Below are 19,349 nucleotides of genomic sequence, written 5' to 3'. Positions count from 1 at the left end.
ATTATTATTATTATCATTTCTTTCTCTCTCCTACTCTCTCTCTCTCTTTTTCTCCCCTTCACTCTTCCTTCCTTCCTTCTTTCCTCCCTTCCTTTCTTCCTTCCTTCTTTCTTTCTTTCCTTCCCTCCTTCCTTCCGTTTTCCTCCTTTCTCTCTCTGCCTCAGTTTCTCTTTGGTTGGTGAGGTTTCCAGGCTTAGACGCCCGTGATAAAAATTCGGGCTTTCACTGCAAGCCCACCATTCATTTCCAAGGTCTTGAGAGTGTGGTGCCCATAGAAGCGTTAGTTGAACAGCTTCTTTAGGGTTCTTAACCCACACCCCAGACCCCCAAAAAACTTGTAGGACAGCATAACAACAACAAAACTATTCATAACATAAGGTGTTTGCTCCATTTCTCCTTTCTTCCTTGGCGAGACAAGGTAGCCACTCCATCTCAACAATTTCACACTCATCCAAATGACCTGATAGAGAGGCCCCCTTGGCAAGCCTATGGGTAGGGTTTTTAAAATTCACGTAATTTTATGGTTTAACTTGACAAAATAATCTAAGTTAATACTGTTGAGGTTGGAGATGTTCTCGTTTCCCCCTCTTTTGTTAACTAAAAAATAAAAATAAAAAATCCCTGCATGTAGAAATGTAGCATGTCATAGAGGATATCAGGAAAGTGTGTCAACTAGTTTTCAGCATGCAAGGAATTTTTCCTTTATTATTAGTTTTTTTTAAAAATTTGGGCCAGAGGTTCTCCACCTCCCAGTATACAAGTGGGTCACTCGAGAATGGAGTGAGGACCCCAGAATGCCTCCTCAGATCGCCTGCCATGTGCTGGGGCACTGCCACACATGGGTGGATGTGGAAATTAAACTCCAGTTTGAAAGGAAGAGGGTCTCCTTGGGTGGAACTGCCACTCCATCTAATCGAACACCTTCTACAACCAGTTAGTCTGTCTTCCCTAGGCCTCATTTTTATCTGGGCATCTTCTCCGTTTTTTTCCCCCCTGTTGGTTTCTTAATTTCTCCCCTGGTCCAGAACTATTTGAATTTCAGCTACAATCTCATTGTTTGAGAAAATATCGAAGGGCTTTTCGCTGGTTGCTCACGGTGAGGAACACCGAAAGTGTGGGGCATCTCACACTTGGCAAGCCGAGAGAAGCAAACAGTCCCACGCCAAGCAGATCTTTTTAGATCCCGCTTTTTAAGTATTACTATTATTATTATTTTTAATTTTCCCTTCCCTGAGCTCTGGAACTCAGGGAGACACGGAGAGACCGAGATCATTTCTAAAATCTTAAATCATCTCCATCCTTGTATTCAGAGAGAGAAAGAGAGAGAGAAAGAGAGAGAGAGAATATTGTTTACAGGGGTAAGTGGATGCCCTCTGTTCTTTCAGACAGCCTGCTTTGAAATTCTGTTTTTTAAAAAATTAAAAAATTACTGTCCAATGAAATTAACACTCTGTTTCTGCAGAAGGATTTCTCAAGAGCTTCCAGGAAATACAACTAGGTCTGGCAAAATTATTTCAAAGGGTGCTCTGCAGGAACACTGTGCTATGTGTGGTTTTTGAAAACTGTGGCCTGCTTCTGTGTTATATGCCTTGGTTGATGTTGGTTTTTTCTTTTTTTTCTTTTCCCCTTTCGCATCGCTGTTCTCTTTGTTTTTTAGGGGGGGAAATTTTAGATTACACCTTGTTGAAAACCCCGCTTCCAGTTCACAAAGACCCACGCTTCCCTCCCCCCCATGTCCGGAAACGGCAGAGTCCGGGAAGCAGTGGCATTTGGTATCTGCGCGGTGTTGTAGATGATTCGGTTTCGCCTGTCACACACATTAAATTCGAAAACCAGGATGTGGGCCTCAAAGTTAGACTTAGCGATCGGTTTTTAAAATGCAATTTGCCACATCCCAAAGAGTTTAGACGGCTTGATTTTGTTTGCTTTAAATATGAACAGCCAAGGAAGGAAGCGAAAAAAGAGGAATTATCAGAGGGGGGAAATGGGGAAGAAGACCCAAATCATCCCAGTTAGAGCTAGCGGGAGAACCCAACGAGGAAGGAAAGACTCCAGACCTGTTTGGGGCAAGAACAACAGGGTGTAATCTAATCTTCACTACGAATACAATGAGGCTGCACATTATTTTGGCCCTGTTTTCTCCCTCCCCCTCCTGTTCATTTTGGAGTAAGACGGAAATGGTGTCCTGTCTCGCCAAAATGCCAATAATGTCCGCCTTCTCACCTCATTCAGAGCAGCGGCTTGCCGGGAGTCAAAATGTTTTAATACCATTTGGTTTTGTTCGGTGCTTTTGACTAGTCACTTCATTATTATTTTTTCTCTCCTCCCCACTCCCCCCAAAATTATGATTTATTTCTGTTGTAGTTTTTTTCCTACCAAAAAAAAAAGAACGAAAAATATTTCACCCTATACTTATGTTTTATCTGTAACTAAATTAACTTCTCTTTATAGACTTGTTTGGTTTCACATTAATTTTCTTTCCCCTCACCTGTCAATCCTACCCTCTTAAAAAAAAAATCCAGACATGCTTTTCCTGGTGAATCGAGATTTGAATTGACCAAATTTTTATTCGTGTTTAAAACACACCCAGCGCTTGACACTTTTGGGATGTCTGCTTCTCGTCCCCTCTGTATACGCAAATCTGGAGAAATATTATTATAAAGCCACATGAGGAGACAAATCAAATCAGTCACTTTTTATAGGATTTTTCTTTCCAGCTAAAATTGGAGTTATCATGTGAGGGCAGAACATGGTATCACAATTAGCCCTCATCCCGAACTCCATTTTGTTTGCAGCCTTTAAGAGGTTTCTGGCCTCTTTCTCCTCCTTCATCTTCTATGTCAGTGGTTCCCAGCCTTGAGCCCCTAGATGTCCTTGGACTACAACTCCCATAAGCCTCCACCTAGTTGTTCTGGCCAGGATTTCTGGGAATTGTCATCCGAGAACATCTGGGAACCCAAGGTTGGGAATTGCTGTTTATGTGACTCACGTGGAACCTTCTAGCACTCTCTCAACTCTGTCCAAATAGGTAAAATGCCATAAAACAGAAGAAGCTAGTTAGCAGGCTTTTAAGTAAAAAGACCTTTTTTCACCATGGATATGAGACTCTCCATAAGATTCCACTCCGTGTAGTTTTTCTTCGCAGAAGATACCTAGATTTGAACCTGGACATTTTTCTGTTTAAATCAAGCATCACGTTATAGCGCTATAATCACTCATCAGTCCCTATTGAGAGAAATCAGGGTTTGATCACTCCTGACTCTCGGGCTTTCCACATTGGAAAGAACAGGTCAGTCTAACGTATTAATATTGAAACTGGTCCTCTGATGCCAGACAGGAAAACAAGTTGATGGATACATGTTGCGAACAATGTTTTAAAAGAACATCACTTTCAAAACCTTGTTTTCTCCTGTTCATCATGAAAGTAAAGGTTTTTAACAAGAGCATGTTAAATCTCGTCTGTTCTTTACATGCTCTGGGGGTGGAAGGTGTGAGCCAGGATCTACCCATGTTGCTTGCTCCTCATTTATAGCCAGGTATTCCTAATCCATCCCAGAGTGACATCACGCTAAATTGCTGCACTACTTCATAGCGCTAAAGCACGGGTTCCCAACCTTGGCTAACTCAGGCGTTCTTGGACTGCAGTTCCTAGAAACCCTGGCGAGCACAGCGGGTGGCGAAGGATTCTGGGTGTTTTAGTCCAAGACCACCTGGGTTACCCGAGGTTGGGAACCCCTGCGCTAAAGGGAATCCACGATTTGGTTTGAGACAGGGCCACCTTCCCTTTAAATGTTCCCTGCAAGTTTTATCCTTCCGGATTTTGCACGGATCCACCATCTGGGTGGAGGAAATGATCCTGAATTGCAGTACGTTCGATCCAGATCGGCATCCGTTATCTTCCACCAGAGGTACTTACGCCAAATGTCACTCTTGTTTCTCCACCACCCACGTGAACAGAGAACAAAAATTGGTGTTTCCTTCAGACTTCGATTCACACAACTTTTCCCAAACCAAACCTCCCCCCTCCCCCCCCCCCCCGGTTTGATCTCTCGTTTCCCTGTTTTTCCTTTTCATTCTGGTTTGGTCCTTTCCCTTCTTCTGCTCCTCCCTCCCTCCCACCTTTTCTTCCCCTTCCCTCATCCTCCCCAAAGTGCTAGACTCGGTTCTAATTTACTGTCTCGTCCTGTTCCACAGACAACCCGGGTGTTCCTATCACATTCCTTCTTGCCATTCTGACCTTGTTTGTTGCCCAGGTTGTGCCCAATTGGACCTCTCCTCTCCCTTCCAGTTTGGCCTCTCCTCACATTTCCACGTTTCCCATCCTCCGCCAATTTCAGATCTGACCCCCCCACCCCCTTCCGTTTTAAAATCCTTCCTCTTTCCATCCCGTTTTCCAAGCCTCTAACCTTCCTGCATGTCTTCCCTCCTTTTTTATTCCTCTTGTTCTTCTATGTCTCTCCATTTTGTTTCAAAGGACGGTGCTGTTTTCTCATGGATCCACTTTTAAGCAAATATAATTGTCCCCCTGCAGCAATAATAACAATAATCCCTACAATTGAATTTTAAGGGCATGGCACTGGAGGACAGCTGTAAGTTCAACATAGAGAAGTTTCTGGAAGGGGATGATGAGTCCACCCCACAGCTCATGACATTTTTGGCTCATCCTCCACCATCTTCCCAGGGGATCAGTGAGATCCATTGTTCTGCAGATGCAAGGCCTTTAGTGAGGTCCACTTTTAGAATCTCTTATCATGGATGGGATTCTTCTAAAATAATTGCACATCCCATAATTCTCTCTTCTGGGCGTTCCACCTGACAGGCAGACACCTCAGTGTGGCTCACCCGGGAGAAAGGTCTCGACTGGACGGCTCGCAGGCTGAGCTAGGCCTAGCGCCTCCCAAGCTTCCTGTTCCTGCTTTCTGAATGGAAAGCTAGGCCTAGCTAGGCCTCTGAGCCTTCCAGGCTAGACTTTTTCTCCCAGGTGAGCCGCATTTACACCTCTGTTAGGTGGAACTCCTAAATTAGAGAATTACGGGATTGGTGGTCCATGAAATCTGAACATTGCATCCTTTTCTGGATATTTAGACTGTCAGGAGCTTTCTAGACTTTTCAGAGTCTTTTTGGGGCCTCCCTGGAGATGGAACTCTGGACCTTTTTTTGCTAGCAGTGACCGTCTAATTCTGCTGTCACATAGATGGGGGGGGACTGTGAGTTTTACCCAAAATGTTCCCGGAGTGGGTCTCAGCGCTGTGGAGAGCTCCAGAAAAGATGAGGCTAATATTCGGTGTGGACATTAAAGAGCATCTCTGCTTCCAAGTTGTCCCTTTTGTTCTTTCCAAATAACCACAATGACTCTTTTTTGGAAACCCGATCCAGTTTGTGGGCCATTTTAACTGGTGCCGGAACTCCGAGCCCAGCGAGTCCCCTGAGAAAGTGAATGTCTGATGAAATTCCAGACAAGGAGCGAGCCTGCGAGTTTTGTCCTAAACGCCAGAAGCCCGGATCCGAGTCATTACCTTTTGCCCGTTAGAGTCAAAGAATCTAAAATCCTTTCCCCCGCAAGACGCAAGGCTATCAAATGCCTTAGCCGATTTAGAGGTTTCCCTGCCCTGATGCTCCATCGGCCCGTGAGAGAGGTGAGAAGGGGATCCTTTTTTAATTGTTTTAACGAAATTCAGATCTCAGGAGGTGGAACGGTGGGATAGAAATGAGTGGAATCCCTTTATAACCTCCAGATCTGGTCTGTTTTATACCCTTGTCCACTCCGGGATTTCACTCATTCCCGTCTTTCAGCCTGTTAAGAGTTGGAAACACCATACTGTAGTTTATACCATATTACCACGACTAATTGTTTTTTTAATTGGACCCATAAGGAACAGCCCTCCCCTTGCCATCCCGTTCTGACCCTCTCAGAATGCCACCCCTTTCCTGCCCGAGGATCCATCCATGGTGGTTTTCTTCCGTCTCTCCTGTTCTTTGCTTTTCCTTTTTTTCCCCCTTCTTGTCCGTGTTCCTCATTTCCCATGGCCTGGTGGTTTTGTTCCGTTCTATGTTGTTTATTTATTGACTTTTAATTTTCCCCCTTTTCCTCCTCCTTTCAATTCGTCTTGATCCTCTTTTATTCTCTTTCTATTTGTTACTACGGTTATGATTATTCTGCCAGGGCGGTGATGTGCCAATGCTCAAAAAATAACCGCATTGGTTCACATCCACTAGAAACGAGGGAAAAAAAAGAGTATGCAGCATTTTTAAAAGTGGGTTTCCCCTTACCCTTAAACCCTCCCCCTCTCTCTTTTTTCCTCCTTTTTCTTCTGGGCAAGCACTAGCAGCCCATCTAACCACTTTTCTTTTCTTTCCTTTTCTCTGTCTTCTCTCTTTTTTTCCTCTCCGTTCTTCCTTCCTGCATTTTCTCTCTCTCTTCCTTTTCTCTTGTTTTTCCTCCTCTTTTGCATGAAATTTGTGTGATTCTAAAGAGCTGCATCTATTGATGGAATCATGTCAGATTTTTCCAAGAGGCTTCGTTAGGGTTGATATACCCGAAAACCACAAAAATTTGATTAGAGTTTCTCATCTTTCTTGATTTTTTCGGACGCCCCGTCCGCCCACATTGCCTTCTTGCCAATGGTGCTTCTCGTCTCGTTTTCCAGAGAGGTGGGGGAAAGAACATCCTTCCTTTCTGCCGTGTGTGTTCCTCTCAATTTGGGGGTTAAATTTTGGCCACCTCCAGAAAAATAGACTTCCTTCTTCCCTCTATATCTATCCCAATTTTTGGGGGGGTTTTTTTGGATTTTTTTGCAGTTTCGTTCGTGAAGTCTCTGTAACCATTCAACATCCATATAAGCTTCCGATTCTTTGCTTCACTAGAGAGAACCAGGAATTCAAAGCCCATCCCCAGTGGTTTACTGGGCTGGAAAGCTTAATATGTTTTCTTTATAGCCCTTTCGCATGCTTTCTTCCTGTGATCTGACCTGCAGCTGTCAAAAATAACTTGACACTTCCCTAGCGCAACATCTCAGTAGCGCGCTACCCTGCAGAAATAATGTTGGAGTGGTCTGGTTTTGGATGCGCCATTAAGGTCCGTTAGCTTTGCAAAAGACCTGCTCTTAGTGGGAAACAAAGGAGCTAGAACTAAGTTTCTACCTTGGCATTTTTAAATTTCTCTTGATCCCAGCTATATTTTCTTTTATCTTTACACCTTAAGGATGCCGTTCTTTACATTTTGGAAACAGTCAATCCCTCTAGAACATATGATACGGAGCTCTCGGCAAACCTGAACAGGTTTCTTAGACCTACACTCCAAAAATAAATTCTACCTGGAGAGGCAGAAAATTCACCCTTAACTATTTTTGAGTATACTTTATATGTAGTTATAGATATATATTCTCCTCCTATCTTTTAAACCTCACTCCCAATCCTGCTATTTTGATATTTTCTCGTTCTCTGGAGGGGGCCAGGCTGCTTACCCCCCCCCCTCAAAAAAATATTTTTAAAAACATCTTTGCTTTAAAAAAAAAAAACAGAACCCGCCTGGCTTCGGGTTCAAGGAAGTGAAGGTGAAGAGAGGGAGGTTTGAAAGCAGCCGCCCCTTGGCCTCCCTGATCAGAGCTGAGGTTTGGGGGAGCAGGTGGTCTCCCCACCCACCCCCCAAAAAAACCCACCCCGGCCCACGACGGGGCGCCCTGTCTGGAAATCCCACGCGATCTCTTTGCTCTCCCCAAAGATGAGAAATTGCTAATAAATTTTTGTGTCTTTATTTGTGCTGTGATGGGTCTTAAACTTGATCAATGGAACCCCCTGTTGCTATGAAATATCGCTTTTTATATGTCTATATCCTCTATATTGTTTGTGAAAGTAAATTATTTTTCCAAGTTCTGTTTTGTTTTGTTCCTTTATTGATTGGTTTGTTTGTTTTTTTGGTCCTCCAACAATTTTTAATTTCAGACTTTTTCTTTTGTTTTTGTTATTTCTTTGAATGAAGGAACAGCAAATAATTCGAGCCCCATCTGTATTTAAAAATCTCTTTTGCTCTTTTTCCCCCCATCCCTTATTTCTCTCTCTCTCTTTCTCTCTCTCTCTCTCTCCCCCTCCTTTTCTTTTTTCTCTTTTTCTCTCTTTTGGGTTTTTTCTCTTGCTTTTTGTTTTGTTTTGTTTTGTTACCTCTGTGCAATTTTGCCCACAGTCCGTCGCGTGGCTCCTCGGTTCTCCATTCCACCGTCCAGCCACGAGATCATGCCCGGAGGGAACGTGAATATCACCTGTGTCGCCGTGGGCTCGCCCATGCCATATGTCAAATGGATGCAAGGGGCTGAAGACTTGACGCCGGAGGATGACATGCCGGTGGGACGGAACGTGCTGGAGCTGACGGATGTGAAGGATTCGGCCAATTACACCTGCGTCGCCATGTCCAGCCTGGGCGTCATTGAGGCCGTGGCGCAGATCACGGTGAAGTGTATGTTGAGCGCCGCACCGTCCGAATTCAAAACCAAGCCTTCAGTTCCTCTCGGCCTTGCTCTTTGTGGCCTTGGATCCAAGCTCAGTACATTCACTCTAGGCTAAAAACAAAATCGCACAGGTCTGTCTTGTCCAACCTTTCAGTCAAATGTCAGCCAGCCACTTTTCTTGGGCTTTAGCTCCAAAGAACCAGGGTGGGATTTGCTCTTGGTGTACCAGACAGTCCGGTTTTGGGGCTAGAGGTGATCTGTCGGCATTTGATGGTTGTAAGCTCCATAAATTAGTCTCCAAATCCTGTAGAGTATGAGTCCCTCTCCGTTCAGCCCTGGTTAGGCCTCTTCTTGAGTCCTGTGTCCAGTTCTGGACACCACACTTCTTTTGAAGGCCTCCAGCGCTGGAGCGCTCACCACCTCTTGAGGTCATGAGTCCCCTTGTCGTACTTCTCTAACAGTTAAGAATTTTTTTTTCCTGAGATTCAGCCGAAATCTGGCTTTCTATCTCTTGAGCCCATGATGACATGTCCTGCACTCTTGGATGATGGAGAACAGATCCTGCCCTTCCTCTGGAGGACTGCCTTTCAAGTCTTTGAAAAGCACTCTCCTATTTCCCTTCCATCTTCTTTTCTCAAGGCTAAACCTGCCCAGTTTTTTCCATCTTCCCTCCTTATAGGGCTTGGTTTCCCATCCCCTGATTCTCCTTCTCTGTCCTCCTCTGAGCTTCCCCCGGTGTGTCGGCATCCTTCTTGAAGTGCCTGTCCAGAACGATCTATGAAGGCCCTAGGTGGTTGTGTGAGTGTACCCTTAGTGCACATACACATGCAGGAATCCGCCCAGATAGGAGTTTGGGGGACTGAGGACAACAAAGTAGAGCAACGGGGAGAGGCCCGCCTGGTTTGCAGAGGTTGAAAATCTAGATTTTTTCCAAGGGGGGGGATGCAAGAAGAGACTGCTTAGCGCAGCAGTTCCCAGTCCGGGGTCTCCAGATGTTCTTGGACTCCAACTCCCAGAAGCTTTCACCACTCGCCGGGCTGGCCAGGATTTCTGGGCATGGAAGTCCATTGCTATTCCTGCCTTGACCCTTTACCCTCACACACATCTGTCCCCCCACACCCCTTATTTCAGCCATACACAGTGCTCTGCCCTATAACTAGTTGATCCCCCCCCCAATCTGTGTCTTCACAAGATGATTCTTGTGCTGTACAGAATCCTCTCTGGGCCCCACAAACACGCCATTCAGTTGTCTTTCGCTCCAAGCGCCTGTTAATGACTCCAGATGCTGAGTTTCCACACTTCCTCTTTTTGATGAAGCCATTTCAGGAAGGCAATAAAACTCTGCCTAACAAGGCAAGGGAATCTCTCAGCTGTTCCCGAAACAGCCGCGGCCGGCTCCCGGTGTCGTAACTTCCCGGGGGACATGCAACATTCCGGCATATGGTGGGACGCCGTTTGGCGTCCATATGTGTTTTTCAGAGAGGCTTCTGATTTTGCTATTCTTTTTTTAAAGCCCTCCCCAAGGCTCCGGGGACGCCCATCGTGACCGAGGCGACGGCCACAAGCATCACCATCACCTGGGACTCGGGGAATCCCGACCCTGTGTCCTATTATGTCATCGAGTACAAGTCAAAGAGCCAAGACGGGCCGTATCAAATCAAGGAAGACATCACCACCACGCGCTACAGCATCGGGGGACTCAGCCCCAACTCTGAGTACGAGATCTGGGTGTCGGCGGTCAACTCCATTGGGCAGGGCCCCCACAGCGAGCCTGTCGTGACCCGCACGGGGGAGCAGGCCCCGGCCAGCGCCCCCCGGAACGTCCAGGCCCGGATGCTGAGCGCCTCGACCATGATCATCCAGTGGGAGGAGCCCGTGGAGCCCAATGGGCAGATCCGTGGCTACCGGGTTTACTACACCATGGAGCCCGACCAGCCGGTCAGCAACTGGCAGAAGCACAATGTGGACGACAGCCTTCTGACCACGGTGAGCAGCCTTCTGGAGCATGAGACCTACACCGTGCGAGTCCTCGCCTTCACGTCCGTGGGGGACGGGCCGCTCTCGGATCCCATTCAAGTGAAGACCCAGCAGGGAGGTGAGTCTCACCAGGTGTCATCGTCCTTTCTGGGCCTGAATAGGCATGAGAGGAGGGGGGCGAAGCAAAATGTGCTGCTTATATACCACCCCAGAGCTCTTGAACGTGGTTTGCAATGGAACGGTGCAGGCTACACACACCCCACCCCACCCAGGAAGCTGAGCATTCAGTTCCCCGGCATTGGAAGGCCGCTTATATCTTTCTCCTCTTTAGCTTTGAGCAACCCTGTCTACGTTTTGGGGTATTGGAGGTAGTGTCCTGACAGCCCCCCTGCCTTTAAGTTCAGCCCAACAATTGCTCCACTCCCCCTAGCATCCCAAACTGACTGCTGGAGAGTTCAAGGGTCGAGGTCTCCGGCTGCGAAGCCAGAGGGTCGGGAGTTCGAATCCCCCACTTGGCCTCCTCGACAGGGACTGGACTAGATGACCCCTAGGGGGCCCTTCCAACTCTGCTGTTCTAAGATTATTATAAGTCTTTTGTTGTTGGTTTTTGGGTGAAAAACAGGGAGGGAGTCACCGGTCCAACTTTCCCCTTCCTGTCCTGGCACAAATACAGTGGTGCCTCACATAGCGATCGCTCCGTTTAGCGATGAAATCGCTTTGCGACACATTTTTTGTGATCGCAAAAGCAATCGCTTTGCGATGTTCCCTGTGGGAGAATTTCCCTTTGCGATGCTCGGTTCCCTGCTTCGGGAACCGAGCATCGCAAAGCGACGATTTTAAAACAGCTGATCGGCGGTTTCAAAATGGCCGCTGGTTAAACAAAATGGCCACCCGCTGTGTTTAGGAACAGATTCCTCGCTTAAGAGACAGCGAAAATGGCTGCACTATGGAGGATCTTCGCTGAACGGTGAGTTTTAAGCCCATAGGAATGAATTGAAGGGGTTTCAATGCTTTTCTATGGGCTTTTAAATATTGCATAGCGACGTTTTCGTTCTGCAGCGATTTTTGCGGAACGAATTAATGTCGTAATGCGAGGCACCACTGTATCAAGCTTTCTGAATTTTTTTTGTAGCCCGTCTCCCAGGGGTTTGCTGTTGCCGATCCTATTGGCTTCTTTCTTGTCTGCCAATGTGTTGATTTTTGCCTATACTCCGCTCCACTGCATTGAGAGGGGCTGCATTCTTTTGTTCTGCAGCAGAAGCAACGCAGAAATTCTGCGGAAGGAGAAAAGCTTTGGGGGAGGGAATACAGAAGGGGGGAAATTTCCAAGGGTGTGGCCACATGGCAGGAAATACTCTTGTGACATCTGACCATGGCCAAAGCGTTCGCATCGCATTCAGTTGCATTGAAACAAAAGCATTTGTGCCCAGTAAAACATGCCAGGGTGGTCATGCGGCTACAGTGATGGACTCTAGTTCGGACCTGGGTTCGAATCCTTGCTTTGCAAGGAATCCTTGTGGGTCGCCATAAGTCGGTTTTGACTGGCAGGCACACGGCCCTTAATCTTTAAGGGTGCCTCAGGTCTCTGTCGTTTACCAGGGCAAAGCTGTGGGTTCAGAAGGTGTCCTCAGTCTCTGAAGAACGACCGAGGTCTCCTCCCTCCTCCTCGGGTTTGTTTTTTTTGTGAGTGATCGAGCCCTGAGCTGTCTTCCCTTTCGGCCCTCCCGCCAAGTCTCGACTCGGCACAGCTTTGGGCATTTTTGTTCTCTTCGGGGGGATGCTTTTGGGGGTGACCCTTTCCCTCCACTGCGCTTCTTCAGTGCCTGGGCAACCAATGAATTTCCGTGCCGAAGCCAAGAGCGAAGGTACCATTATGCTCACCTGGAGCCCGCCTCGCCAGGACATCATCCAGAAGTACGAGCTCATTTACAGAGAAGTCAGCAGCAAGTCCGGGAATCCAGAGGTAAGCTTCGGGCCGTCCCATTCCTTCACACCTGGGGGCCAAAAGTGGAAAGATAGTGTAGACATGTGAATATACAGTAAGACCACCATCTCTGCGGAGTCAGTATCCGCAGTTTCAGCTATCCGCTGTCTGAAATATTAAATTAAAACCCCCAGAAATGTGCATTTCCAGGATGCATGATCAGAATAGGCCACTAGAGGGAACCAGAGACTATGCTACATATGTGTTTGCTATATGTGCAGTTTTCGGCATCCACGGAGGGGGGGGCATGAAACCAATCTCCCGAGGATAACCGCGGTCCTACTATAGAGACATTTATCTGTTCCAACGTTTGCTCTTTCTTTTCCTTACCGGGCCGACATGCCCACCCACCCCCTGCCCTTCTGCAGTTCGTGAAGACTTTTGACCCCACCACCTCGTTTCTCGTGAAAGACCTGAACCCCAACACAGAGTATGTCTTCCAGCTGGCCGCGCGCTCGGCTTTGGGCCTTGGGGCCCCCACCCCAGAGGTCCGGGAACGCACTCTGCAGTCTAGTAGGTGTCCTTTTCCTTTCCCGAAATAACGCAGAAGGGGAGAGTCACAGCTGGGGAGGAGATGCGGAAACGGGGGTGCTGAGGAGGAGGCCGCTGCGGGGGGGGGGGATGAGCAGAAGTAGGGCAAGATGTTCGCCATCTTAAACTTGGTGTATCCCATTCGGTGCTTTTTCACGAATCAGCACTTCCATCCCTCGCCCGTTGTGGTTAGGCCTTCATATTTCCGATGGTGTCACGGTCGGCTTGTGTTGACGTCTCTTCTCTCTACCGAACCGACACGGATGTTGTGCCCGGTTTGTCCCGTGATGTCCTTAGGCCTCCCGTGGTGTCAGGTAGTCTTTAGACCAGAAGTGCTCCTGGTGTGGGTTGGATGGATGTTTTTCTAGGGAGGGTGATGATGATTCCACCCACCCACCCCCTCCCCATGCTGGTCCCTGCAGCCCACAAGAATGGCTGATGTCTCCTTTCCAGAGAGCCGGGTCTCCTGAAGGAAATGCTGGCTTTGATCCAAGATCGTGCTTTCTGGTTATCCAAAGGCACGCCGGGCTACTTTTTCATCTGGCGGAAGCAAATATCTGTGGAGCCCAAATCCGTTGGCTGCGGATTTACGAGGCTCGGGTCCAAACTCCACGGAGAGAGAACGGTTCTGACCGACCTGAGAAAAGAGGGATGGGAGCTCCGCTATCATCCTCTGCGGCGCTCCGTGCCCAGTGGCGGGTTGTGAGTGATAGCTCCGTCCGCACCGTGCCTGACTCCCTCTTTTAAAGAAATACTCCTGGCGGTGACGAGGCCTTGTAACGGGGGCGGGGGCAGATTTGTGATGCTGCAGACGGCTCCTGCGGGCTAAGACGGTGGTTAGGCGAAAATCAGAGGAATACGAGCCGTCACACGGTTGTGTTTTCAATGGCAAGCTGTCCGACCTCCATCGGCCGTTGCCCCCTGATCCTCTTGTTCCCACAATGTCTCGTTCACAAGCCAAACGGAGCGGAGAGCTCCCCCCCGCCCCGCCGTCCCCATAGACAAGCACGGGGGAAACCACCACGGTGCCGGGGCATAAAACTGATTCCGGTTTTAGTTTAATGGATTGTCTCCCTTTCACCGTTGCCTTGGTCGTGTCCGCGGTCCCCGACCGGCAACGACTCCACCCCGGGCTTGTCACGAATCTTTGCTTTTCTTTTTTTTCCCCATAAATAATTCCTTTCCCCCTCTTTTTTTAAAAGAATGAGAAGGGTTGTGAGTTTTTTGTTTGTTTGTTTGTTTTTATTCTCATTCTTATTCTTCGTTGGGTCTTTCTCTTCCTTCCTTTCGTTCTTTCGTCCGTTCCCCCTCCTTTCTTTTAATCCGCCCGCATGACTGGCTGTGGCAGGACTGCCTTTTGTTTTCTTTTGAATTTCCTGTCTCCTTTCATCTGTGCTTGTGACAAACTCAGCCACGGATTCGGGAGACACCCCGAGCAAGGCTGGGCTTGAGGGGGAAGGCGGAGCGTATTGGGGGGGAACGTGGAATACGGCTTCCCGTTCTCTCGGAATTCCCGGATAAAGTGGGATACCCATTTTCCTTTTGCCCATAGGATTCCTGGGAGCAGTTTATCCTCTTCGGTTTGTTGGGTACTTTTGCCCCCCCCTCGGAGGTTCCTTCTTGTGCAGCATGAATCTGGAGCCATTGGGCCCCAAACTAGTCTTACCTTTCAACTACAATGCCTATCATCCACTCTCAGGCAGTAACAACCCTCATCCCTGCCCGTTGGGTCGTGGTATAAATGGGGTTTGTAGCTCGAAGCCTCTGGAGAAGCTCAGATTGAGGAAAAGGGCTCTTAAATCTCCTGGCACAATTTTGGTGTCATCTGTAGCTTGTCTGCAGTGAAGTTATAGTTATTTTGTTGAATATTTGCATAAATATAATACAAACATGGTGAAAACATTATTTCATTCCTATATATACACATGGTAAAAGCATTATATATAATTTGTCCATGTGGTAAAAGACACACACAGAGAGAACTCTTTTACTGCATGTACAAAAGAAAATCTGTCAAATCACACTGTAGAAGTAGATGCTTCTGGTCAAAAATAGTCCCAATTATTTTGCCATTTTAATTTGTTCTTAATTTTACCTGTATTTCATCTCTACATCCAGAATTTTAAATTGTGCAGCGCTCTGATGCGAAGCAAGAAAGATAACGCTGATCGACCAGAGCTGCTGCACTGGAGAAAAAAAACAGGTCATGGAAAATCAGGATCCAAGGCCAAAGTGAGGATTCTGCTGGGGAATGACCTCAGCATAAGGAACTGTGTGTCAGTCATGGCGGCGAATCACTAGTTAGCAAGTCACAGCTTGCATTCCTACTCACAAGCTAAGTCTTACAATTAGCACGTGGCCAGGTACGCAAGCGGCAACATGGTATTTAGCACTGATTTGTAAATTAACTAAACTAAGGAAGCCTCTTAAATGCTATTAAAACACCATGTTCCTTAAAAAATTGTTGAAAATTGCAGTGAATGGTGGGTAACTGATTAATTTTCCCAAAAAGGGCAGAGCGTGGCGAAGTGACGTTTAGACAGGTATGCTGGCCAGCCTAGTGAGACCTTACAGAACGGTTGAGAAACTTGTCACTTGTTAGGTTTTCCCCGGATGACCGCAAGAGCGTCTCAATTGACTTAAAATTCGGTGACGCCACCCAACTGGCAGATGCCCTTGGGGGGATCTGGCATGGGGGAAACCACAAAACCATCACACCAAATGCTGACCAGTCAGTCAGAGGGCATGAAACAGTGAGAAGATTATGAGTGTCACATGCCGGCAAATCACGTGACAATAGTAATAGTAGATGTGAAAAATGAAAGTCAGTGAGCTCACTGGGAGCCAGTGGAAGAGGTAGTTCTGTGCCAGGCGGGTCTCCTTTGAGAACACATTTCAGAGATGGGAGCCCCGGCTGAGGGGGCACGCTCTCGCTCTCTTCGGCAGCCACCCATCCTGTCACTTTAGATAAGGCCATCAAAAGATAATCAGTCCAAAACAGAGGAGCAGGCTCTGTGACTATATTTTAATTTCAGTATTTTGCATCTTCCTCGTTGATCATTGTGATTGATCCCCAACGGTGGTGCGTGGAGTCCTCTTAACTCCAGTGCCACCTTTTTTCGCTCCCCGTTTCATTTGGGCTTGGGTGGGAATATGTGGTTTTCTTTTCCAGCAAACATTGTATTTCGAATGTGGCTCTATGAAAGAGAGAGAAGGGAGAAAGAAAAAGATCCATGCGGGTTGGGTGTGTCTCGCTCGGCCATCTGACGCGGACGAGAATGTCGTCCGAAAGAGGTCGCGATTCCTCGTTTTTGTCCTACGATGTGGGTTTCTGTTGCAGAGTAGAAAGGGGGACAGGCAACTTGTGAACAGGTCCCAGGAGCGCTGACCACAACATTTGAGGTGTCCACTCGCACGCCCCAAAATTGTTTTGGTGGAACAAAGGGATCCAGACCAGCCTATTGATCTCCTATCTCATTTTGATTTCTGTAAAGTTACAAGAACTTCACTCTGCCCAGCTAGAATAGGATTGTGGGTGGTTTGGATTTTTTTTTTTAATTCAGCTCGTTTTGACTTCGGAGCGGTTTGATTTTCTGTGCCCCCGTTTTTATTGTCCGTATTGTTTTGGTGTTTTTCGTTTTAAATAGAAACCTAGGTTTGGGGAAGGTGCCAGGCGACGGATCCCCAATCTCTCCCTCTCTCAGCCTTAATCTCTGTCTGTCTTTCTTTTCTCCGTCTCTCGTTTACTAGTTCAGGGAGGACTGGCTTCCTGGCTGTGGGGACCCACTTGGCGGGTACCAGGGGTGTGCGCGCGGCCGTGTGTGTGGCTTTTCTACATGGGTTGTACAACGCAGTGAAAACCCTCTTTTTTTTATTTCCTGGCTGGCTGCTGGAGGAACAAGCACCAATTACTTCCCCGATCCTGGCAACGTCCTTCAGCGCTCAGACCTCCCAGCTTGGGGGCAGGCTTTTTCTGTCTCTTTGGTTTCGGTTTTATTTTCCTTTTGGTTCGGACGCTGCTCCCCCTACTCCATATAGCTCCACCCCAGCCCTACTCCATGGCGAGTTTTATTTCTCTTTCTCTTCTCTTCTATCTTCTCCCAGCCCTATTTGCTTGCATGCCTTTGGACTGCATGGCTGCTTCGTTTGGGGAAACCAGTGCCTTCATCCATTTCAATCCAGGAGATTCTTGGTGGCCTGCTTTTCCTCTCCAGGCATATCTGCGTGGCAGCCTCTTCCAAAAGACCAGCTTCCTTAATTCAGCCCAAGCAAACACTCATTCATAGGCATCCTTCAGTCTCGAGAGACTATGGTAACATGCTCTGAATGGTGGAGTGTCCTTTCCAGAGCACGAAGCCTGGGTAAAATAATATGCGGGATAGGCTGTTACCCAAGCAGCAGATCCCCCCTCTCCACATTGCTGAAATGATCCAATGGAAAGGCAAGAGCCAATACAACTGGTTCCAGCAACGTCGCAGGAGTTGGCAGAACGACACGAACTGCCTTTGGGACTCCAGCTCCGGAGCCCAAGCAAAGCCCGGGAGATATTTCTACCGAGATCTCAAAAGAGTTGAGGAGGGCTACAGGAGTGCTCCCAGCCTTGTTTCCCCAAATGTTCTTGCACTACAACTCCCAGAAATCTAGGCCAGAGTAGCTAGTGGCAAAGGCTTCTGGGAGTTGTAGTCTAAAGAACACCAGGGAAACCAAGATTCTAGACCATTGGTTCCCAGCCTGGAGTCCTCAGATGTTCTTGGACTGCATCTCCCAGAAGCCTCCAACATTGGCTGGGCTGGCCAGGATTTCTGGGAGCTGTAGTCCAAGAACATCTGAAGAACCCAGGTTGGGAACCGATGGTATCAGAGATGAGGATTAGGGACAGGTTGATGGTGTTTCTCCTACCTCCAAAATGAACTGTGAACACTAGTGTAGTGCAGTGGGATCTGAGTAACAGACTCTGGAGATCTATGCTCAGATCCCTTCCTGGCCAGAGAAATTCACTGGGGTGGGTGGTGGCCCTGTTAGAACCATTCCTTCAATATCCAACATACCCAGAACCATTCCTTCAATATCCAACATACCCAGAAACCCTGATCGGGTTGCCCTAAATCAAAATGCAACTGGACAGCATGGAACAGTGAACTGATTTACAGTGTGCCTCTGCGGTCTGTGGTTCCATCCTGGAATGAATTCCCAGAATATTGATATGCCGATAACTAAGGGACCCAAGAGAAGCACAGCCCACCTTTCCTGCTGCTTGGGTTGGTGTCTATTGTGACATCAACAGCCCCTCCTGTATAAGCAGGAGTCTTAAGGCTCAGGGCCGGATTGCTCATGGATCTGGCATTCAGAGTCATGCTTTGGGGAAGCAACCGGTGGTGGGTGTTTTTTTTCCCTGTGGTATTCCTCACTTTTTGCGACGAGGGAAGGGAGTGCTTGAGCAAGAATCTTGCAGGCATGGCTAATGTGTTTGCTTCCCCTTCTTGCATCCACCTCACACCCCTGCAGAGCAGGCCAGTCCGGTGCCCTGCCCTCATTCTCATGGCCCACCTAGTGCAGCCTGGTCCCTCACTAAGCGCTTGACCACACTGACCCCAGGACCACTCCCGAAACAGGACCCCTGGCTTCAGTTCTCACAGTCTGTCTGCCCAATGAGGTTCCATCGGTTCGATACCCGATCACGGGTCCATCCTGCAGAATGCTGGGCTTTATAGTTAGGTAGGGTGTTGAGGTCTTTGAGCAGAGGGCTCTCCGGGACACGCCAAAAGGGCCAGTTTCAGGATTCCCTTGCGGGGCTGCCGTGATCAGTAAAAGTGTTCTCAAACAGGTTCAACGATTTGGTGTCGAGGCACTCCTGGGTGATCCCTCGTTGACGCGACGAGAACAGCCAAACCGGTTGGGCCAAGGCTCCACTCTCTTCCCCTGTTGTTCTCTCTACGCCCCGGGTTTTTGGCTGAACCCTTCTCCCAAGCTTGCGTTTTGAGATTTAAAAGGGCCTGGTCTTGGGTATAGGAGAGGCTTCTAAGCAGATACGCCGCTTTCTTCTCTCCGCCCGCTGTGTCTTTGCTCCCGCCTCTTCTTTCTGCTCCCTCAACTCCGCACGGTTTGCCTGATTAGCAAGTTTCTCCCGCTTGCCTCTGTTTTACCCCCACGATTGTGCACGGCTGGCTTGCCTTTCCCGCTCCCCCGCATGCGATGTCACAGCTCTCTTGACGCCAGTCTTGGGTTGCTCAGAACCCAAGATTATGTTTTTCTTTTTAAAAAAAAATCCATTAAACTAAAGGTAAAGTATTATTTTTTTGATCTTAAGAAAGCCGATCTTTAACTCTTCAAGTACCAGAGACAACGGACTTGGTTGTCTGGAGAAAACTGAATCAAAATGTGGGTTTTGAGGTGGGAGGGAAAAGAGAAAACCCAGT

At 47.9% G+C, this 19,349-nt stretch overlaps 1 protein-coding gene across 1 annotated transcript in view; it reads left to right on the top strand.

Annotated features, from left to right (window-relative positions):
- PTPRS (protein tyrosine phosphatase receptor type S) overlaps window positions 1-19,349 on the top strand; it is a 203,668-nt gene that overhangs the window by 122,580 nt on the left and 61,739 nt on the right. The window contains exons 9-12 of the mRNA XM_078378875.1: window positions 8,180-8,449; window positions 9,955-10,536; window positions 12,239-12,381; window positions 12,771-12,915. Of these exons, the coding sequence (XP_078235001.1) occupies window positions 8,180-8,449; window positions 9,955-10,536; window positions 12,239-12,381; window positions 12,771-12,915 (1,140 nt within the window). The remainder of the gene's footprint in view (window positions 1-8,179; window positions 8,450-9,954; window positions 10,537-12,238; window positions 12,382-12,770; window positions 12,916-19,349) is intronic.

Source organism: Pogona vitticeps, chromosome 7 (genome assembly GCF_051106095.1).
Source record: "Pogona vitticeps strain Pit_001003342236 chromosome 7, PviZW2.1, whole genome shotgun sequence".
NCBI lineage: Eukaryota > Metazoa > Chordata > Lepidosauria > Squamata > Agamidae > Pogona > Pogona vitticeps.
Note: the sequence above shows the minus strand (reverse complement) of the source record. Positions and strands in the feature narration are given on the sequence as shown.